A 25000-nucleotide genomic window follows, 5' to 3' on the forward strand; every position below is an offset into this window, starting at 1 on the left:
ATAGTGCCTTGATCCACATGCTTCTTGGCTACCTTCCCATGGTGGCGGTGGAACAGGTGCATGGTCCTTCCCTTCTGCTATGCATTCCTGAAAGTGCATGCTGAAGGAGAGGGACATGCTTCTACTTCCCCACCTCCACCATGAGAGAGGACAGAATAACAAAATGACATTGGAAGTGGTGCTGTGTTTTAGTCTCAGACTCTCACTTGTGACAAGTGTAATAACATACACAGGGTGCTTCTGAGGGGGGGATGAGAAAAATAAAATGCTATATGCCATGCACATGCACAGTAAGATCTATCTGGTTGTAAATGTAAAAAACTGTCCCTAGAGAAGTCTAGCTTATAGGCTAATTGGACATTAGTGAATAGAAGGATGAGAGAGACTGAAGCAATTTTGCCTACCTCTAGCATAAAGCAAACCAGGGGTATAATACAGAATGCAGAGATGAAACAGTTAGTTTGAAATTGACATTGTTTTAAATCCTTTCTCCCTTGTGTTAGCTTTCCACAAGGAGGAACACTTCAAACAAGCAAATTCCTTCCCATGCATAGCTGAGGTGAAACAGTATTGTAGGGGAAGACTAACCTTCTGACCATGCAAAACCACTCTGAGTTCTTCTTTGGTGATCACTCATAGCTGAGTAAGATTATCTTCCGTGAACACGGTCTTACCAGTGAGTCCGTAAGTGACTGTGGAGGCCAATTCTGGGTCTGTATGTCTTTCCACAGTGGGGACATAGGCTTCCGGGCAGGAGTTGATCACGGTGAGGGTTTGCCAAGCATGCCTTCCTCTTAGCTTGTTTGTCCTTTTCACTCCGAGTTCGTGCTTCTTCAAGGTCCATGACACCTTTGGTAAAGGGTGTTCTTCAGCTGGAGCACTTGCAGGTGTTTCCCAGTTATCAGTGCTTGCGTTACATCTTTTTTAGATTTATCAACAGGTGGCTGGCACATCCCTGCAGTCTTATTTTATTTGCCGTTACATTGAAATCACAATGCATCTCCAATAGTTGCAGATTGATTTCACTACATGGGATGTTGTTTATAAGAATCAGTAACCACACAGGAATTGTATGGAAGAATCTGTAAAGTTTTATATAAACTGAGCTTGGTCCATGGAGTGCAGCCATATAACTTTTTTCAGGTGTTTAGGGGAGGTCTGGGTCCCATTTCTCCCAGCAGAACAAACACCATTCTTTTCCAACAGGATAGTAATTTTCTCTTGTTTCTGCATCATGGATCCTACTGAGTTATGATTTATGTATCAAGCATCAAGAAGTATGCATATATATTGCATTCAGAAAGGAAATAATTTACCAAACATAAATGATTTGTGGGAAATGATGCTTTATATTAATGCTTGCATGCTACCTTTATAGCACTGAACAAATTAAGGATTATTTAGTACTGTGGTTATAAAAATGCATATTTTTATGTGGGGTGCCTCAGGGTTCTGTCACCTCCCCCATGCTTTTCAACATCTACATGCAGCCGCTGGGAGAGATCATCAGGGGGTTTGGGCTAGGTGTTCATCAATATGCGGATGATACCTAGCTCTGCCTTTCTTTCAAATCAGAACCAGTGAAGGCAGTGAAGGTCCTGTGTGAGTGCCTGGAGGCGGTTTGAGGATGGATGGCGGCTAATGGATTGAAGTTGAATCCTGACAAGACAGAAGTTCTGTTTTTGGGGGACGGGGGGCGGGCTGGTGTGGAGAACTCCCTGGTCCTGAATGGGGTAACTGTGCCCCTGAAGGACCAGGTGCGCAGCCTGGGAGTCATTCTGGACTCACAGCTGTCCATGGAGGCGCAGGTCAATTCTGTGTCCAGGGCAGCCGTTTATCAGCTCCATCTGGTATGCAGGCTGAGACCCTACCTTCCCGCAGACTGTCTCGCCAGAATGGTGCATGCTGTAGTTATCTCTCGCTTGGACTACTGCAACACGCTCTATGTGGGGCTACCTTTGAAGGTGACCCGGAAACTACAGCTAATCCAGAATGTGGCAGCTAGACTGGTAACTGGGAGCGGCTGCCGAGACCACATAACACCAGTCTGGAAAGACCTACATTGGCTCCCAGTACGTTTCCGAGCACAATTCAAAGTGTTGGTGCTGACCTTTAAAGCCCTAAACAGCCTCAGTCCAGTATACCTGAAGGAGTGTCTCCACCCCCATTCTTCAGCCCGGACACTGAGATCCAGTGCCGAGGGCCTTCTGGTGGTTTCCTCGCTGCGAGAAGCCAAGTTACAGGGAACCAGGCAGAGGGCCTTCTCAGTAGTGGCACCTGCCCTGTTGGACGCCCTCCCACAAGATGTCAAAGAGAACAACAACTACCAGACTTTTAGAAGACATCTGAAGGCAGCCCTGTTTAGGGAAGCTTTTAATGTTTAACTGACTATTGTATTTTAATATTCTGTTTCAAGCCGCCCAGAGTGGCTGGGGAAACCCAGCCAGATGGGCGGGGTATTAATAATAATAATAATAATAATAATAATAATAATAATAATAATATTAATAATAATATGATTGCTCAAATAGAAATGTCAAAACAGACTTCTATGTTTACAGCAACATTTCAGATTTAAAATTCATTAAAAGCTGATATGTAATGCTACTTTGATAATTTGCATCTCTTTTGAGTTATTTATTGTAAGGTTTGAAGAAAGTACACTATGTATATTTTCATTGCCTTTGGTTTGCCAACTGAAACTGAACATGGAAAGTGAATTGAAAATCAGTGCTATTTGGTCGTCTGTTCTGCCTCAGCAGTATGCGGCGTCAAATATCTCTTCAGTACCTTTAATGGAACAAAGAATAACCCTTAGAAATGAATCACTTCTAGTTTGTCCAATAATGTATTGAAATATGCATGTTTTCTGCGCACAGTTGATAGGGTGTTAGCAGAGTGTATGAATTGCTTACTGAATGATAATCTTCTGATTACTTCTGCTGAAAATGATATTGAAACTCCTGTTCTGAAAATGAGAAATCCTATTTCTTGATTCTCTTTATCAAGGGGAATTGGTTGGTGACTTTCCCCTGTAGTTTTTGATTCAGTTTAATTGTTGACTTTTTCCTTCCACTTGAAGGACAATGATTTGGTGGAGGCTAATCAGCAGAAACGAAAATAAGAAGAAATATGGATTGAAGCTTAAGAGTGCTTACCTGAGGGCACAGGGCTAAATTCAGATAGCCTATCAATCTCCGTGAATCACAGTAAGAATTGTGGTGGCCCAGGCTTGGATCCTGTTAACCCAACACCTCACCACTTATTTCCTTGACAACCTAAATGTGTTTTTCTTACCAGCTAACAATACATTGTGAAGTTTTGTTTGTTTGTTTCCTGCTTGTTGTTGTTCAGTCGTTTAGTCGTGTCCGACTCTTCGTGATGCCATGGTCCAGAGCACGCTAGGCACTCCTGTCTTCCACTGCCTCCCACAGATTGGTCAAACTCATGCTAGTAGCTTCAAGAACACTGTCCAACCATCTCATCATCTGTCATCCCCTTCTCCTTGTGCCCTCCATCTTTCCCATCATCAGGGTCTTTTCCAGGGAGTCTTCTCTTCTCATGAGGTGGCCAAAGTATTGGAGCCTCAGCTTCACGATCTGTCCTTCCAGTGAGCACTCAGGGCTGATTTCCTTAAGAATGGATCAGTTTGATCTTCTTGCAGTCCATGGGACTCTCAAGAGTCTCCTCCAACACCATAATTCAAAAGCATCAATTCTTCGGCGATCAGCCTTCTTTATGGTCCAGCTCTCACTTGTTTCCTGCTAACCTCCATTTTAAAAAAAAGCGCCTATTTCCTCTTTGACTGTTATATATCTGCCCCTCACTTTGTTTCCACTGTCAGCATATAACTCTAAACCTTTTATATTTTTCTATGCTGGTTAACTTTTCAGTACCTATGGATGAACCCAGGATAAATCAAACCAGAGTACTAAGTTATAGGTCCAAAACAAGGCATTATAAATGTATTGACACTTATTTTATATATTAACAGACTATAAAGGGTTGTTGTTGGGTTTTTTTTTAAAAAAAGGATTACTTGGATGACTTGTGGTATCACTTAGTTACTGTTACAGTCATACCTCGGGTTGCGAACGTGATCCATGTGGGAGGCACGTTCGCAACCCAAGGTATGACTGTACTTTAGAAAGCACTGGATATGTAATAAGATTACTGGCCCTATTCAGAAGGTTGCTCTGTAAGGTTGCAGTTCCACCCTCTAACCAAGTCCTATCACACTCCTTTTCCAATTGACACACAACTCTAACCACACACAGAGGACTGTATGTGCAGTCTTCAAGTTGGGTCCTCACTTCCTTCACTTCAGGCTGCTTTCAAGATTGCAGCTGTGGTCTCCAACAACTTTTGCCTTAGGTTCCAAACAACCACCTGTCACATAGCAGTAGCCCTTTCTTGAAAGCTGCCACAGAGCCTGGCTCCCTTCTTAGCAGACCTCCTTCAGTTCTTTGCCCAAGCTGCTGGGTTGGATCTTCAGCTTCCTTTCAGATTTGCCAGTGCCCATGGCTTCCTTCTGACTTCTATTGCACTTCAGCTCCACCAGCTACTCTATTCTCCTTGAAAAGTACTGAATGTGGCCTTTTATTTACACCAGCCAGGCTCTATCACCATCATCACAAATTGGGTTAAATTCCATCCTCCTACTGTTTACAGTTACGAGTCAATAAGATGAGGTAGAATGTCCACGAACAGATTAGTTAAAATAACAGACTTTTGATACCTTTGATTCTGCATATAAAGTCAAGAACCTCCCCAAAACAGACCCATTCCGCTCTTGATACAATAAAACAGGTAGTTTAACTGCCTGCTAGTTTGACTTCCATACAGTGTATACCTCTAGCTCCTTGCAGAAACATAAACCAGTTTTCAGTTAACCCTTTACAGACATTGTCTTGTTTGATATGAGATAGCATTCTTATAACTTTATGCAGGTGAGCTTACTTCTGTTGCATGTCCTTGACCACACAGTGGACAAACTAAAGCAGGCTAGAGATAACACTGTGTATGTGTTCTTTTCTGAATGCTGAGTTTGTTTTTTGTTTTTAAAAAGAGTTTCTGGAAATAGGCCTAAATATTGAAGTCATCTTGGGAAACCAAGATACCTTGCATTGTAATCTCAAATACATAAGAAGGGGATTACATGTAGTGTCTTGCTAGTATAGGTATATGGATCATTTGCACATACTGTAACATGGTTCTCTCTCTCTCTCTCTCTCTGTCTGTGTGTGTGTGTGTGGGTAAAAGTCCAGATTTTGCTGGAGGGTATATTATTTTATTCCTCCCTCAAGTGTGATATTCCATACCGTTTCACTAGTAAGCTCTAGGGTGTTGTCTGTTATCAGAAGATGCCAGTGCATTTGCCTAATACCTTGCATTAGATGTTTTGTTATGGGACTGAGCTCTCCAAAATAGATTCTGGGGGTGGGTAAGCTTGCAAAGCTTTAGTTCAAATTAATATTTGGATGTGGCTATTTATAGTTTGTTTGCTGCATTAAAATTTGAAAGTTGGCTACATATAATGGATGTGAAAGTCTGCTGAACTGTTAAGTTTGCCTTGTATCGTGTAAGAAACCTGACAAGGTTTCTGTTATGTTCAATTAAAACTAATGCATTAGCTAAAACAGTTCATGATGCCTGTAAAGTCAACCCATTAAATGATGAGTTGCTGTGTTAAATCAACTGACAAAGGTAAAGAGGTCCACATACAGCTGTGCTATTGATTAAATGACTATCACTGTTATAGAAAATAGATTTTTTTCTTTCGCTTCCCTGAGTTTAAATTAATATGTAAACAGGTCTCTCTCCCCTTTAAAGTGTTAGGATTCACAGCTCAGCTGCCTCTGAAGGCATCTTGACACAGTGCAAGGTCAACTCTTTCTGTCATTATTCTTCCTTGCTGCAGAAAGGAGTTTTGTAGCAATCAAGAGAGCATGAGGTGGGATGCATCATACCTGACCGAAACATTTAACACTGAAAAACAAAATGTCAGGGGTCTTAATTGATAAAAGGCATCAGTGAACACATGAACTGAATTCTAAACCAAAGTGAGGTTCTACAAACCAGTTCGTCTGGTCTATTTTAAACCAAATATGCTGAAGCACATGCATTTGGACAGATTCATAGCCTCATAGGATGCAGCAAATCAAAACAGGTAACTAGCGCAAATTGCTAAGCATGGCAGATGAAGCAGTCACACACTAAAGAAAATTTCATTGTCTTCTTTCCTGTTACACCTCATCTCTTATCCGTTACTCATCTACTAAAAATTTGCCACCAGGCTTTGGAATCTATTGTTACATGCCACCCGAATTTCTGAGTGATGCAATATTCCAAGGGTACCAGGTGTGCTTTCGAGGGTCTGTGTTCCCTTTTGGATAACAGGCACAGCAGAGTCTGTGGTGTCTTTATGATATATGGTTTCTTTACACAGATAGACAACCTAAATCCAATGGAATCCAGCCTTACATTCTAAAAGGTTTTGGCCTCTCTCATAGCCACAGCAATGGATTCAAAACAGACATCAGTATTCTGCTTTTTTGACTCTCTCTCCAGCCCACTCAGTCCCTTAACTCTTAACTGCCATTTTAAAACACTGGCATTATCTTTAAAAAGTAAACCCTCAGTTGAGAGAGGCTGGAAGCCAACACATCTGCAAATGGGATTTGCCCTTTCATCCTTTGTGTCACCCAAATGGCTCATCCCCAGGCTAATACCTCAAAAGGAAATTAGCTGAGTTTTGTGAATTCACCAATAGCTTAGTTGGTTAGAGCATGGTACTGAGTAATGCCAAGGTTGCAGGTTCAATCCCTGTAACAACAGCTGCATATTCCTTCATTGCAGGGGGTTGAACTAAATGATCCTTTACAATTCTATGATTCTAATAATCTTTAGCTTAATTAACAAAGTCTAGAAGTTAAGATATCCACCCAACCTTTTATACCAAACCCAATGTTTTGGTTTCAAAAACCACTGGCTCAAAAGTCAGAGAAATATATTCCTACCCTTGAATAGGCAGAGAGCTTTGGCTCATTTTTCCTTTAAATGAAGTGTGTGTTGTCTCTTTCTGTTCAGATATAGAAATGAACTACATAAATCATTAGGAATTATTATTTTGATTTGCTACAAGAGCCAGACTTAAGTTAATAATCACTGTTTTTTGTGTGTTCTGTACTTACCAAACCTCAAGTTTTTCTGCCTATGTTGCTTTTGCTTCTACATAGCATTTAACATTCATACTTCTTTTGATGTGACTTCAAAGACTCCACAGCACCTGTTTCCTGTATCAGTTCTTTGATAGACACTACTATATTGATGGGATTTTGGCAACAGTTGTGTTTATCTAGATTGGAGGGGATTTACCTTTCAACGTCTTATATTTCACAAAAAGACTGGCACGTTAATAATTTTGTTATTGTTTTTAGATGACTTTCTGTACAGTGTAATTCTTTTTTGTCTGGAACATTTAACATTCGTTGGCATGTCTCTTGCTCTGCAAATTGCTCAGATGTCAGTCTTGAATCAATTCTTCAGCTTGTGCCAAATATTTTTCTTTTGTTACTTAGTAAGAGGGTATCACATGAGATCAGCATTACATTATGACACATCAGTAATTATGTTAGCACCAGAAGATCCATTACTTTAATTGACTTGACTCTTAACCAGTTTGTAACACCAGTAAATTATGAGCTGCATTATGCATAACTGGCTGCTGGTTCTTGTTTAAAAGAAGAAGAAAATATTATTTTGTTATACTTGCAGTACCATGACTCCAAAGGACAATTTGAGGGATGTTTAGGGGAAAGCTACGGCTCACCTGCTTTATATGCAAAAGGTCCCAAAATTGATCCCTGGCTTCTACCAATAGGCATGGGAGTGTCCCTGTTTGAAACTCTCAGCACAGAAAATTCTGAACTAGATAGACCAATGGCAGCCATGTAACAACATTTGCCTATAGCAGAATAGGTTGGACATGATGTTGGCACAGGAATGTCAACATCATTCCTTCTAATGTAAAACTGCCTAAGGCTCTTGAGTTATTACTTGGGGACAGCTGGGTAAGAGTTGCATGATTTAAGTAAACACCCAAGACATTGAGAAAGCTATCACTTTCCTCTTGTAATTTATTCCTTTATGTTTGTGGCTTCATTACAACTAATTGTGAAACAAGGATGTATATCAAATATATTGTTGTGGCTCTCAACTCTCGAAATTACCCATATTTTAAAATTCATCATGTTCAAGTCAAACCATCATGCTTTCTGCCTAGAGAGTAATGTTGGGGATATGAAATGCCTTATTTGAATGTTGCCCGTCCACACACACACACACACACACACAGTGCAAACACAAAACAGTGCCTTTAATTAAAAACAGGGTGGCATTTTGGAGGGGGTTGGGAAAAGATAAACCCGAGCTAGTGCATTAGCAGTTAATGTTAACAATACATTTCATTTTGAAACACATTAGCATATTTCTAGTATCAACATGTTTTCCAATCTGAACAACCAATAGCTTCTTAACTTTTAAGAAGATTTAACATAAAATTGTGACTTGGAGAGACATTGTTTTGATGTTCTGGGGGCATCTTATAATGCTCAGCTTGTTTTATTCATCATAATAAAAGCTTATCACTACATTTCAGGAAGTCAGTCATGCTGTCTTGTGTTTAGTGGTAGAAGAACCTGAGAACTGAAAATGCACAGCACCAGAATTAATTGCATTTGTCTTTAGTGTCTCTTGTTAAACAAAGTTGATGGAACTGTCAGGCAAAATGATCTTGTAATGTTTGATCACCAGACAGTCTACAAAAGTGGGTAGTTGAAATATACTGTAACACGTAAGGAATAAATGATTACATTTGTAGCAGTAAAGCAAATGACACTTTACCTCCAACAATGACAACGTAACAATGTAAAAAGACATAATGGAAATCTTGACATTATTCCTGTAAAGCTACACTCTTTGGAGTCTATGGACTTAAAAAAAAAAATCCCCCCCAAAAATCCTAGTACCTTACCTAAATTCAGACTTGTTAATATAAAAACTGTTGTTCTGGATGTCTACCCATCACTTTGGAACAGATAGACTAGAGAGAGAAGAGGGAGAAGTACCATTTTGCAGGTCCTTTCACTAATGACATGACTTTGTTGGATACAACCCTACGTATTTATATCAAATACTTAAAGTGACATAGCAAAGATAAGATAAAAGGAAGACTAGATCTAAGTATGAAAGTATCGTTTTAAAAACCCTTTGCTGCATTTTGATATACTAGAAAATGTTACATTCTGTTCATGGTTTTCTTCTAAGTGTTTACATTTCTGCAAATACATTAAGTAGTTAGAGTAGACTGACATTTTAAAAATAGTGCAACAGTGTTAATACAGATGTAAATGTCACCTATTCCTGTTTACTCTGAAGTATTATTCTAGTGGGTTCAATAAGAATATCTCTAAGGTAAGTTTATAGAATCATCAGTGTAAGGTTTGTTTGTTTGGCTAACTATATAAATGCATCTAAATTAATTGTAAAGTGTGATAAAAATGCTTTGTTTGCATTTCCTACCGTTATGGTGGTAATTTATCTCTGAACCTTCAAATGTAATTTGCTACTTTACATTATTGAGGAGTGGTTAATTAAAAACTATACAGATATTTATTGTCTCTTTCTAAACAGTTGGAAGAATTTATTATCATTGTGTCTTTTACACTATTACTTTTTATTGCTTTGTACTGCACATGTTGAGTTTTAATTGTTGTATTCTCCATTCCATTAATTTCAAATTAAATATTAAATTGTAATGAAGATTCAATCATAACGTCTAAAAGGTTGAGAGAGACTGCGGTCTAGGACAATAAGTAGATGAAAATATTGTTCTTTCTTATTTTGATCCTTTATATTTTATATAAAGTTACCTCTTCACAATCAGCATTTGCCTTTATCTGCATGTAACATAATTAATGTTTTCAGTGGTTTGCAAACTTCATTCACAGAACTTTCTTCGCCTTATTTCATCTTCCTGCATGTCCACCACCCTGCTGAATGGCAAAGTATTACTGGGAGTTGTCCAGAGCACATGAGTTGTCTCAGTTCACATGAGGCACTTGCCAGGCTTTGGGGCTTAGCTGTCATTTCTTGTAAGCCATCAGTGCATTCATTTACCCTTTTCCCACCTCACATCACTGGATCTCATTTGCAAGGGCTGGGCAAGCCATAGCTCAATAATGTCAAGTCATATACAGTGGTGCCTTTGGATGCGAATGGGATCCGTTCTGGAGCCCCGTTCACATCCTGAAGCGAATGTAAGATGCATCTGCGCGTCCGCAGGTTGCGTTTTGCCGCTTCCGTGCATGCGCGTGATGTCATTTTGAGCGTCTGCTCATGCGCGAGCGGCGTAACCCGGAAATATTTAAGCTGAAGCGTATTCATCCCGAGGTATGACTATATCAGCCTGCTTCACACATCACACTAAGCCAAGGCCAGATTAAGGTGGTTGGGGGCCCTGGTGTAATTTCCAAATTAGGACCCCCTTCTATGGTACTACAAATTAAGTCAATGTGGCATCTTAAAGACTAACAAATTTATTTTGGTATATGCCTCTGACATATAAAAATTAATAATACTCTGAGTTGGTGGAGCATCAGAACTAGGGCTGGGTGACATCAGCTTTTCAACCTTGTGATGTATCAGCAGCTAGACATCGTAATATGGTGATACATCACAGTGTTGAAAAGGAAGGAGCATCATTTGGCCCTGGCCCTACGAGGCACTGGAGTGAAACCTCTGCTGCCCTCTCTGCCACCTCCGCCGCCGCCCCCTCCACCACTAGCACCTGATATGGAGGATGGAGGAAGGAGGGAGGAGGGAGGAGCATCATCCCAAGCCCTGCTGGGTGAAACCACCTTAGCTTCCTACATCACCAGTACCTGATGCAGAGGAAGGAACAAGCAGCATCGGTCGTGTTCCCATGAGGTACCAGTGTGAAACAGCCTTAGCTCTCTCCACTGTGTTCTCTTAGAATGGCACTTGAGAGGTGCTGAACTGAGTTCTAGTGAGAGCTGGCTGAAAAACAACAACCTTGTTTATATCCTTGAAGCTATCCAAATTCAATCAGTGAACATTCAAAATGCAATTGCTATGAAGAAAGCCTCCCACACTGAACATAATGGGACTTGATTGTGGGGCCTGAAGCAACAGAGATCACCTCTCCTGGACCCACACATTCACATTTATACTAAGCCATGGTTTGGCTTAGCATGACATGCAAACCAGGCCATTGTATAGATATAAGACAGAACCGTGTGCAATGTGATACCCTTAATATGCTGCTTCCAGCACATCTAAAACCAAAGCACCAGAGTAGTAGTACAGGAAGCATCTTAGATTGGGAAATGCATATGTATTCTCTTTCCCTTCTGTATGGACACTGCTGCTATGATTTGGTACTCCAGTTGCCTGTTACTTTGCCATTAAATGTCTTTACTTAAGATCCAGCTTAGATGGCTAAATTTACATGCACAACCAAGCATTTTAACTAAACAAATTGAAACATAAACCTAGATTAACAAAATGCTCTTTGCTAGTACCAAAGCTTTTGGATGATTATAGGAACAGCGTCCAATGTTTTTTCTTGCAGTATACATGGTGATCAGAGAAGTCTGCTGTCCAGGCTTCTTCTTTTTTTAACAATTCCAAAGTTTTCTTGTCACTGTTGTTTTGTTTTTATATGCTCCTACAAACAAGCAAGCAAACAAACAGAAATATATTGAGAACTTGTGCTGCTTGCATCTTGTCCTTTACTTATGTGTTAAAATTTTAGTCACAGAGACAAAGAATACCTCTGATAAGGCTTTGCTTTTCCTATTGTATCATAAAGCTGTTCAGAACCAAATGCTATCGTGCATTTTAATAAGGGATTTCCAGAGAACAACTACTGAAGTGCATTATTTCTACTTCAGATGCTTAGACATAGATTACTCAGAGCTACAAAGGTGATATAAAAACTTCAAACCTGCAAAAGTTAACTGCCCTTTATTCCCAGGATTTTGAGTGGGAATTATTTATAATTTTGTGTTTGAATCATCATTTATCAATGAGGGTTAAGTGCAAAACAACAACAACAACAAAACCACTCTGACAGCAGCACATAGGTGCCCACTGGAAGCATTTTATGCAGGGTATATGATATGGTATGCATCTACATCATCATCATCATAAACTTTATTGCACTAGCCAAAGGCCATGGCATCATTCACAAAGGAAACAAAAAGAAAAGCAGCAATAACCATAAAAACCATAAAAACATCAGGCACTGCAAATACAATAAACCACAGTTACATCTCCTAGAAATTATTTGTTGCATACAATAGAATAGCAGGGGGTTCTCAGATAGAATGTGACAGCTTAAATGTCCGAATCACCTTTATCATGCATCTACATGCTACTGAGATGAAGGGGTTATGGCTTGGTGGGTTCCTTAAGTCTGGGCCCACTTTCCTCTTCCTATGATTGTGTTCCAGCACCCACCCAGCCCATCATAGGTTGCAGTGCTGGTCTTGCTGCCAGTCACTGTGGAGCTGAGCAGGAATTTTTTCGCCAGTCTGCAAATTGGCTTCTTCAGGAAAGTGGATGAAGGGTTGTAAGATGAGCAGGTGAGCATCCTGTGACACCTTCATAAATGTATGTATTTAGACTAGCTTATTCTAAACTGGGATCTGTGGGGTTGACTATGGCATGCCTTTGGGGGTAGTAGCCAGAAAGTCTCCCTGTTCACCTTAAGAGTTGGGCTCGGAAAGAGGTTATGATCAAAGTCATCCCTTTGCTGTAGACAAGGTGGTTCCTCCAAGCTGAGTTGACTCATAGCATTAAGCCACTGCTTAGACCTCTGTTGAATAAGCTGTGGCCCTCGTTCAACCCTCATATTTGTGTTTTAACTCTTCTTTACATACTCTGGCTGCAAGGTATATACAGTATAGTCTTTTGGAGAAAGTGTAGCTGGACCACACCTTGGAAATAGCCAATTTGCTACTAAAACAGATTTTGTTGACATATAAAGACCTATACTAGGATATTTGAAGGAACACCTGGTCCCACATTTGCTGAGATCATTGGAATATCTCCTGATGCTGCTGTTAACTGAGGCATAGCATCATAGTGCAGGGACCTAAGGAAGGTATTTTCTGTTGTGGATTTCTGTTATGGAATTTCTTCCCCTCTGATATAAGGCAAGTGTTGACTGTGATGAACTTTTGACCTATCTGTTTACCAAACCCTTTGCTGTCTACCAATTCCCAGCTTGGAATAAGATTATTGCTGGCTACAGTGGGTGGAATTTTACAGTGGGTTAATCTTTTTAATGTGCAGTTTATCTTCCTGTTTTCTGTTTGTATTTTGTGAACTTATCTGTTATTATTCAGCATATAAAAGCATATAAATGTTTTAAAATATGGAATTACTACTCTGGAAATACTTGTGTTGAAGAGGAGGATATAAATGGATTCACATTACAGGAAAGGAGATTCCGACTAAACATCCTTGTGGAATAATTCTACCATTAATAGGAGGAATAAGAAAAGTTTTCCGTTGATGCAGCTATTGTAATACTGAAAAAATATTATATTTGATAATACTGAATAGACTTTGAAAAACATAGAATGTGACGAACATTTATTGTTCAGAGGGAACATACTGGTCCACATTTATAGAAACCATATGCTGTCTTCTTCTGCAAGTATTTTCTTCAAAGAGTCCAAAATATAATAAGGGAGAAACATAAATTGACTTGCTTCAGACAAGGTCATGTGATATAAAGCGGACGCTGTGAGACGTAGCTTTCAAAGGCTCAGCTTCAAATTCCAGCTAACCCATGGACTTATGGTGGACAAATCTCTGTCAGGCTCAGTTGTGCATTTTCCCCATACAGGAATAGTGATGTGATACCTCTATTAAAATAGGTAAGCTGGGGATAGAGAGACTATTTGTATGACTGAAGTGCTGCCTGCTGGAACAATATGGTGTGCATCCATGAGAGCAACGCCTGGTTTAGCAAGCTGGGAATGACTGTTGAGCATGAGCGCTCCTCCTTTAACAAGACTGGCCTGCAACATTTTTCTGTCTGAGAGAACAAAAGTGGAATGGGTGGAAGCACCCATTATAATACAAAAGCTAAGAAGTCTGACAGATGAATCTTACTTCATGACAGAATACCACATCTGAGGGCAGAAGACATAGGTTTCAACAGATTCTGTCTTCTGTGGCATTAGCTACCCCTTCCAGTTTAGTGTCATTTGCAGATTTGATGAGCATCCCCTCAATTCCTTCATCCAAGTCATTTATAAAGAGGTTGAACAAAAATGGGCCCAGGACAGAACTCTCAGGCACCCATTTGTTATTTTTTCCAGGATGACGAAGAACCATTAGTGAGCACTCTTTGGGTTTGGTCAGTCAACCAGCTATAAATCCACCTAACAGTTACCTCATCCAGCCCACATTTTAGCAGCTTCTCCGCAATGGTATCTTGGGGGACTATCAAAGTCTTACTGAAATCAAGAGACCATACATCCACAGCAGTCCCCTGATCCACCAAACATCTATCAAAAGAAGAAGTGAGAGTTGTCTGCCATGACTTGTTTATGAGAAAAAGTTTCCACAGTGAGGGACTTTCAGTCTCTGTTGTGGCTGAGTCTATTATGCAAAAATTGTGATGATGCATTGTTGAGGTTCTGTTATATGGGAAAAGCTGAGGTTCCCTGGAAACATATGTATCATCTCCTGTCAAGTCCAGGTTAATTGACTAATTAAGTTTTCATTAGAGGAATATGAAGCAAAACCTCTTACTTGGGATAAGGCATCTCCAGCCCCATTTCTTGCACACGTCCATGTATGCTTCTAACATTGGAAAGTCTCAACCTCAAATGCAAGCCTATGAAATAAAATATCATCTGAATTTTCTGGTTTCATGCTGGATGATGGAGAGTTTTAATTTCTGAAGAGAGCAAACATATTTCTTTCTTCTTCTTTAGTTGTTTCCATCCCCCTCCCCAATATTCAGATTTCTACTTCAGAGTGGAATGAATAAACATGAACTGTTGACTAATCTTGACAGTCCTGTTACCAACCAGAATTACCATCTATGTTGTTTACTCCATTATTCCATTCATATATATCATTGTTGATTTTACTATGCAATGCAAATTGCACCGTTTCATCCAACACAATGCAAGGATAATGAAAATAAAGGTATTCTTGGATGTGAAAGCATTTATCTAAGATGGTGGGTTCAGCTCAGTTATTAACCATATTTTAGCAAAGATTTGCCGTGCACCCACCACCATCACCACATTCAATCACCATAAAAGTAGGTAGGATATTCAGAGACTTTCAGGGCAGGATAAAATTCTAAGTATTTTCAGGTGTGGATGGTAAAACAGGCAGTAGTGTTGCAATCATTTTAATCCCTATGTAATGCTGCAATCCTAATCCTTTTTACCTGGAAGTAAGACCCACTGAAATCAATAGAACTTACTTCTAAGTAGACATGGTTAGGAGTGTGCTGAAAGCAACAAGCTTTCCTGATCAACCACAAGCAGATAGATTCTAGCAAACACTTCTAATTTCTCTGTGTAACTGGACACTAGATAACCAAAACAGTAGATCTTCTTCCATTCTAGCTCTGCAAGCCTATTTCTGTCTTCATATAGAATATTGGCGACACGACCTTCAGATACTATGACATGTTAGAAATGCATGATGCTGAAAACACTTTTGTCCTCCCAGGTGTTAAGTACTTTCAAAAGCGGAACTGAAGCAGACATCACCAGGGGAATTTGTTAGAACCAGACAACGGGGCAACATTGTTTTGAGGGTCTATGCAGCTAATGCTATAGCTGTGATACTTTAAAAGAAAAAACAACAACTGTGTTTTATGTTTAAGAAATATCAAAGCCATCAAGGACTGGCCTTAAAAAGACCCCAATGTGTTATATAGGGTGGCTTATCTTTTGGAACAACAAGGATAGGATTATACCCTTAAGAGACCTATCTATATCTTCATTAGTATAGGTAGTTTCTGGAATCTTCCTAAACTATGCATATTTTTAACTTCACAGATAGAAGTGCAAAAATATTTTTAAATACAGTTTGGATACTCAAGCAATGCAGGTTACATATTTTAGGGTTCTTAACAATAGTTATCAACTTTGTGTCATTTTTATTTGTCCCAAAGTTAATGAGCAGCCCTGTTCCTGGTTTTCACATAAGACTGGAGAAATGTTGGCACTGCCTCTGAAATAAACCTTATTTAAATAATGAATTTACTCGCATAAATCAGTTTTTATATGAAAAACTGGCATGCTTCAATTCCTGAGAATGTTGTATTGCTTACAAACTGGGCCAGAGGGTCGATACAGTAATAAAAACAAACCCAGAAAGTCATGATTTGTATTGACGGATTGTATATCTGCGAAGAAAGCCAAGCACAAAAAAGGTTTCTTTTTCTGAATTTAGTAGATCAGATTTCTCTATTATGCTGCTGCTACTTACATACTAGTGTAAGGAAAGATACTAAAGTAAAATGAAACTGAAGTCAACAATATTAATACAAGGATGTTTCTGAAAGAAATGATAACATGGTTGCCTCCACTGTATACTGAAAGATGTCATTATCTTTCCAAAACAGCTTTATAAAGATGTATAAATACATACTTCAAATACAGACCTTCAAAGAAAATACTGTCTTATGAGAAGTTATTATGAAGGAGCTTCAAATGCACCTTCATTTTACAACTCTTGTAAACGGCAGTCAGAAGCTACACACTGATAACCGTGAGCCTTCTCATGCATGATCCTCAGTAACTGCAGAAAGCACCAGGGGAAGCAAAAACAAAACTTACAAAGTTAAATTTGTAAGTGGGTCTTGGATCAATCCAGAACTGGTTTCCAGAGCTACATTGAGAATGAGTGCCTCCGTCTATTCTAGGAATCATTTAATAGCACAAGAGCCCTAATTTAACAGGATATTTACTTTATCTTAAAAATCATACCATTGGTAGTCTGAATACAATTTGGGAGGAGAGGTGTATTTACACTTTCAAGTTCTATTCTAATGCTTTATTGTACATATAGAAACGTTGTGTGCATAAGGTAGCTTCCAATCCTGTAGGTGGCAATGGACTGGGGAACGTAGGCAATTTTCCTCTCACCCCTAGAGCCCACAGCTCTCCCCTAAATATGTTTTGTTGTTGTTGTTCAGTATGAACACATTGCATCTATATTATCAATATTATATAGCATCCAATTTGCTGAATCAGTGTGAAACCTGTATAGGTTATATATTCTGCTAAACTGGGCAGACAGAGGATATCCTCATATAGTTGGAATGCACTTAGTCTTGTTTGACTTCTTATTCCTTATACACGGTAGTAACAAACCATAAAACATAATAGTAATGTATAGAATATTCAGATTAAGAACATCTGAATTATGTGATAAAAATAGACAGTATAACAAAAGAAAACACAATTTGTACTGTCAGAAAATCGCCATATCATAGTGAAAGGCCGGGAATCAATAGGGAATTGTGTAGGAAATATGGGAAAGATTTCTGTATTAAAGATCCCTGTCTCAACTCCTGAATGTTTTCATTTTCTAAAACTGCTTTCTGAGCCATAAGCACATAATTTCCTTCAGTTGCTGATGCTTTCTTAAGTAAAAGAAGGCATACACCTCTTTTTTATATCAATAATGGAAAAATGAAGTGCCTGAGATTCTGATATCCATGATAGTTTTCCAGAATAAAACCATTATTTATTTCTGCTCTTTTGCTGCAGAAATACTGTTTGTTGGTAACTGTTGTTTACTGTTGTATTCAGAAACCTGTCCACCTTGACTTACACAGGGTGCCATAATGCTCAGCATCATTTAATCAGTAGCATATAAATCAGCCTGCCTCCCTACCATGTAATTTGTGTTCTGTTTATTCCTTACAGGTGAAATCTGTGCTTTTAAAATCCATGGACAGGAAATGCCCTTTGAAGCTGTGGTGCTAAACAAGACATCTGGAGAAGGTCGTCTTCGAGCAAGAAGTCCAATTGACTGTGAACTGCAGAAGGAGTACACATTCATCATACAGGCATATGACTGTGGCGCAGGGCCTAGTGGAACAAACTGGAAGAAATCTCACAAGTGAGTGACAACTGGGAGAGCGAGGCAGGGACTGTGGAATGTATTTACAATTCATGCTGAAGAGAATCTTTTAATGCTTTGCTTGCCAATGCTATTGGAAATCAGATCAAAGTACTTCTATCACAGGAGATGATTTTTCAGCCTGTTCACTTCTGTTCACTCTTCCTGACTGCCTGAAATTGACTTCTTTTTATAGTACATTCAACTGACATGTTAAAGGTCCTAATAGGACTCTGGATCAAACTGTCTGCTGTTGAAAAAGCCCTACCATTAAATAAATTGGTGACTTTTTGAAACATAAATACTTAGTGTTAATTGATCTTCATGTAATCAAATCATATTGAATTTCCTTGCTTCTTCATCTTCCTTTTTATATTTTCAGCATTCCTGCAGCATTGATGATTATGTTGGTGGGCATTCTTATTTATGTCATATAATAATCATAGATAAGATGGAAAATGGTTATTTTGTGCAAGCATACAAAGTATTTATGTATGAAATGGAAAATATTGCTTGATCCAGATTTTTTAAGTGTGAGAGGATGGGAACAGTTCAAGAAGCTATGATGCTGTGATCCAAAGAAGCTTAACAAGTTATTGCCATAGGGTTCTCCCTAATCTTAGTTCTACTAGAGTAGAACCAATGGAATTCATAGGCATGACTAATATGGGTTTATTCTAATAATAATAATAATAATAATAATAATAATAATAATAATAATAATAATAATATTTAAATCCTGCCCTCCGCAGCCGAAGTTGGGCTCAGAGCAGCTAACAACAATAAAAGTAACACAGCATTCTAAAATCAATTCATTTTAAAATCATTTCAAAATCAAATTAATGGCAACAATTGGGCTAGAGTTCTGTGAGGATTACCAAAGGAGGGGGTCAGACTGTACCTTGGCAAAAGGTCTGGTGCAACAGCTCTGTCTTGCAGGCCCTGCGGAAAGATGTTAATGGGTTTACTCTGAGTAGAAAGTTGGCTACAAACCTAAATCGCAAAATCTGAGTTACGCAAGGCCACTTGCGTAGAGCTCTCTCCTAACCCCCTTTCTAATGTGTAGTTCTGATGTCATCACACGTAGCATATACTCCAAAATTTCTCTGATGAAAATAGGGATGTCCCCATTCCATAATGAATTAATTAATAATACTCCACCCATCTGACTGGGTTGCCCCAGTTACTCTGGGCGGCTTTCAACATATATAAAAACATAATAAAACATCAGACATTAACAAACTTCCATATACAGGGCTGCTTTCAGATGGCTTGGGAGTCAGATAACTCCATACCATCCAACATTTCTCTGACGAAAATAGGGGTGTCCCCATACCCTCCAACATTTTTCTGATGAAATCCTGAGGAAAAATGGGGACATTCCAGGATCAAATCAGAAACCGGGACAGCTTCTGTAAATCCAGCACTGTCCCTGGAAAAAAGGGACTCCTGAAGGGTCTACAATTTGTATTTCCCACTGTATTTTTCCTAATTTTGCAAGGCTCAACCAAAGATGGATTCTGGCCCCTATAGCAACAGAAGAAGAAGCTTTTGTAGCCAGAGTCAGTAAGTGTTCCACCCTTCCAGGCCAGGTGGAAATAAGCCAGCAAAGCAGGAAGCTTTATTGATCGTTGGGGAAATAATTTGTTTTATCTAAACTTGTTTCAAATCAGCATAACGGAAAGAAGCCCAGTGCCGTACTCTTATTTAAAATTTAGAAATTGTTCACAGACTCACAGTGTTTCATTTTCCGTTGCAGTTCTTTGTTTAATTTCAAAGTTGACATATTTGAGCACAAAGTAATGCAAATACAATGGAGTGCTGAAATGTAAAGTCAAGTAATACAATAATTTATTTCAACAGAGCCTCAATTTAAAGCATATATTTTAGTTTTTACAGCTATTTCTTGCATGGGTTCCCATTCATGTTTAACTTTTGCATTTTTTACATGTCTTTCCTCTTATTTGATTGTAAGAGTTGTGTGAGACTCGCTTTTACATTTTATTCTACTTAAAATAAATATAAAATATGTACATTTTAAATGTTAACACTTAATGACAGGCTTGGATTATGCACTGATATTTGCATTCTATTTTGAGACTCAAACTGATCTCTCTTCATTTTAGGGCTGTGGTCCATATCCAGGTAAAGGATGTCAATGAATTTGCACCAACTTTTAAGGAAACATCCTATAAGGCTACTGTGACAGAGGGAAAGATCTATGACAGTGTATTGCAGGTGGAAGCCATAGATGAGGACTGTTCTCCTCAATACAGCCAGATATGCAATTATGAAATTGTCACAACAGACGTTCCATTTGCCATTGACAGGAATGGTGAGTGCTTACCGTTGCACAGTTATGAATTCTGAGCCACATCTTTATTTATGGGTTTTTCAGCCTGCCTTTCAGGGCACAGCCCTCCCCAGTTGACTCACAAATTAGAACTGCATAAAACAAATAAATTATAACAATTCCAGTCTGAAAGCTGCAAGATTTTAAAATTCCAGCACAGTACACTACAAAAATGTATTCAGCATGCATTTAAAGACCCGCACAGATAGGACCATATGAATGCATACATCTCTAGGGAGAGAATGCTGTCATTGCTAAATTGGCCCAGTCTCTAGTACTCACCAGCTTGATGAAACTTCCTTGACTGATGTACAAAGTAGTCCTAAATATAGGAAAGCCAGTGGAACTCTTTTTTCAGGCAATCATGTTTTGACTTTTCTCAAGATAGTGTTTCTATTCTGGTGGGCACTGGTGGGTCAAACGATAATATTTTGTGACAATGAAATTTGATTTTTTAATCCGAGTTTACTTTTAACTGAGTGTGCTGTAGGAAACTGCTTGAGTTATTGTTGTGGGTATCTGTTTGACAGTATTTGTGATACCATTAGCATTTCTGTGAAATCTCACCAGCACCAGCTGGCTCCATGCCCATATTTTTTAATGCCCATTTTAAAGTATATTTTTAGAACAGTCTTTATAGCGTCTGATGGCTTCAGTGCTGGAGTAGTTGAGGATATGAGAGTGCACATACCATACTTTTCCATGTAAAAGACTAGGTTTTTAAATTTAAAATAAGGTTAAAAATCTTGGGTCGTCTTATACACGGGTAGTGCATATGCCCATTTTCTAAATTTGGGGTCCCCAAAAGTAGGGGGCATCATACATGGGGGCATCTTATACACGGAAAAATACAGTATATTCCTTCAAAAAGAGGTGATATACCCAAGGTCATCCTTGTGCCACTCCCATGACATGTATTGCAAATTAATTGACTCTTCATTCATTATTTAATTATTTGCTGGCTATGCACTTTTCCTTCTTCAAAATATAGATATTCCTCAACCAACACCCTCCCATAAACCCAAAAAAGTGCTGTAAACGTAATATATATCCTGTGCTGCTATTTCTCTTGTAGCAAATATATTTTCCCATCCACCATGTGGGACAAGATGTAGCGCTATTATCTCATTTTAAAGAGAATCCATAGGAGCATCACATGAGGAGTAAAATGTGGATTCTTGTGCTCTCTCTCTCTCTCTTGGCAAAAAATCATTAGTTCCATCAAATTTAAAACCCTCAATTTTGTTTGTTTCTGAGAACCACCACAAGATGACCACTGTTTATATCCCTTACAGCAGAGCAGGGAGTAACATCTCTTTTCCACCAGAACAATTTAATATTTGTCTAATTTCAGAGATGAGCATCTTTTATATTTGAAGTTCCATCTGATGGTTGCCAACACTATAAATTAAAAGTGTGCACAGGGCTTTTGTTTTCTCTTAGCAGCCATTTCATGCTGCATTGCTTTATCAGAAGCATCTCCCCCATTTGACATGGATCTGTCTTTATTTGAGCCGATTTCTCACAGAGTGCAGCTGAGCATCAAATCATAATAACCAGTTAGCAACAGTAAAATGCAAATGGTGGTAAAGAGAATCCCTGCTCTCATTACAATAGCATGAGTGGAAGGGAAATGTTTTGAATATTGTATGGAGGGAGCAATCAAGATGATTGAAATGGAGTTTAAGTAATCAAGAGCTATTTAGTATAGCTGTTTTTTATTGGAGTGGATGCAATGACATGGAATTTTAAAAATGAAGTATAAGGTGCACGTGCTGAATAAAATGTGCACGTGCATGATCCCTTTTGTATTTTTAGATAATTTCTCTTTATTCCAAATTTTGAAGACAATCTGAGTATCTGGAGTTTTCGGTTTTGATACATTTTGTTTTGAGTACTGCATAATTTCAACAGATTTATCATGCTTGCTTGGGACATGCACCTCAACACATCTGAAAGCAATTATCTCCATGTTCAGGAACATAACTAAATGAGAAGAGTAATTATTCTGATGGTAGGGGAACCTCTTCATTTTGCCATACCTGGCTTTATCTATGCCAGAAGACAGCATGCTGTCAGCCTGGTAGAAACTAGCACATTTTATCTAATGCATAGGGGTGCAACATGGCTAATGTCAGAAAAGCTTATATCTATAGTAAAATCCCAGCAGCACTGCTGCTTCCATTTACTGGGGGAAAGGCAAAGTGGCAGTGAAATTGGAACTGCACTGGTGGAACCAACCAGACATGCTGGCATGCTGCAAAGCCCCAATATCACCACCACCTCACCAATCCCCATCATAGTAATTGGCAGTGATGTTGCTGCTGGGAGGCTATTACTGCCGTTCTACCCAGTGTATGAGCTGCTCCTCCCAAAATGAGAACAGGAGTAGAATCCTTAGGAGCAGAATGAAATTTTTTAAAAGGCAAAGGAAGTATGAATTCCTTTGCCATGGCAGAGCTTTTATGGGGTAAGGAGTGATGAGGTGCAGAGACAGAAAACCCATTTAGGAGTTCTAAGAGACTGATTTCTTGTCACCGTGACTGCTTTGTTGAAATCACACTGTGTTCAGGGTTCAGAAACCAGTTATGATCTTAGAAGAAAAATGGCTGAAGAGGTGTTCCCAAGGGAACAAAAAGGGTGGTCAGTGGGCCCTGAACAGAGAACACTAGACATTTGGTGAGTGTGTGTTGTTGCTAGTCGAAATGTCACAGGAAAAAAAAAAGCTAATGGCTCTCAGTTTTCAATGACTTGTGAGGTTATTTCCTAATTGCATTAGGAAAATTGGGACATTGACTCTTAAATGTCTTAAGATTTCCATAGCCTGAAGCACAGAGGGCCAGGCTCACTCCTTTCCATTTTAAGCATTTAAAATAGGATCTTTATCAGATAATAACAAACAAAGAATACACCCCCCAGAACAGTACAATACTATGTTCCAACATCAAATATTCAAATGTTCACTACAAGCTAGTTCTCTTTTGTTTTTCTATAAATCTCCATGAGATGCAGGTGGCCTGTATCCATTAACAGCATATGAAATAAAACATGGCTATGACAAGTCTCATAGCTGTCATGAGAGGGATGAATTCCTGTACTTCTACAGCAGAAATGATTGCAACAGAATTTGAACTCTGGTGGCATGTAATGTCAGATTGGACTGGTCAATGAAGGTTGAGCCATGTGTCCTATCACACTATTAGTGAGGGTGACCAGACTAATAGTGTGTGATGTACTATGAAAAATGTGACACAGTTTATTTTATTAAGTAAACCCCCAAAGAAATTATGACTTTCTTCAACCAATGGATATTGCCAAATCCCACCATCTTTGGAAACAAAGGTACAGTGAAGGTGGTGAGGGCCTTGGTACAGCCCTAATAAAACTCTGCTTCCTTCTTAAACCCTTTGTGTGTCATTGCCATTCTTTGTTTCAAAGATGAATAGCCCAACTTATCAGTGGAAATTGTTTTAAGAGCAGCTGGGTTATAACAGCAACAGCAGCAGTATCCCACCCTAATCCTAACTCATGGAGCCTCAAACCTGGCAAACTGTCTGGCAGAACAATGTGCCCTGAGTCACATGCATATGTGGCAGGACCTGGCAAGGGTATCTGAGAACACCTGTCATGGTGAGCAGGTCAGGAAAGAGCCACAGAGGGTAGAGCTTGATGAAGATGTGGACAGAATGGGCAGGCAGCATCTCATGGTTTTCAAGCTGATTCGGGAATTGCAAAGATCCTGAGTTCTACTGCTGTTGCTGCCGCCACCAATTCCATAGACAGATACAATAGCAAAGAGCAGATATTGAGAAGAGATTCTGATATTTTACTTTTCTGTTCTTCTAAAAAGCATTGTAATAGGATAAGTGCTGGTAAAGTCTTTCTCTGATTGGCATGTAGACCTGCCAGTCATAAAACTCCACACTGACAAGTGCTTTCCTTTGATAGAAAGACTCAGCATAGTTTTCAAGTGGTTCTGAAGCTTTATTCACCTTGGACCACTTTGTTCTGATTCACTTTGGACCACTTTGGTCAAGAGCCTGTTTACTTTGGAAGTGATCCAAATACCACCAAAGCAGTGTGCTCTAGTTTGCTCTTCAGACTTCATCCACAGCACATCCACACCCCTAATGTAAAATCATTTAAATCTAGTTAAGGATGAGATGGAAGATGAAGTGTTACAGAAGCTTACCCTCACATGATTTATAATAATCCAAAATTTAGCCAGAGTCCTGGCAACTCCTGCTCTTTACTTTCCTTTTGTGATAACACTGTGCCCTATATGCCTCACTCATTTACTTGGTTGAAAACTTTGCTCTTCTAAGCCTTCCAACTCCATGGACAGTCAAGTCTCTGAAGGGCTCTTAAACCCCATCACATTGTAATGGATAGAAAAAATATTAAGAAACCAATTCTGCTCAATTCCTTTTAGTCTCATTCACAGGATAA

General features: G+C 39.1%; 1 protein-coding gene across 1 annotated transcript in view; it reads left to right on the forward strand.

The window, feature by feature from the left end:
* CLSTN2 (calsyntenin 2) overlaps positions 1-25000 on the forward strand; it is a 339735-nt gene that overhangs the window by 231683 nt on the left and 83052 nt on the right. The window contains exons 3-4 of the mRNA XM_053389993.1: positions 18003-18198; positions 20325-20533. Coding sequence (XP_053245968.1) covers positions 18003-18198; positions 20325-20533 — 405 coding nt within the window. The remainder of the gene's footprint in view (positions 1-18002; positions 18199-20324; positions 20534-25000) is intronic.

Source organism: Podarcis raffonei, chromosome 5 (genome assembly GCF_027172205.1).
Source record: "Podarcis raffonei isolate rPodRaf1 chromosome 5, rPodRaf1.pri, whole genome shotgun sequence".
Taxonomy (NCBI): Eukaryota; Metazoa; Chordata; class Lepidosauria; order Squamata; family Lacertidae; genus Podarcis; species Podarcis raffonei.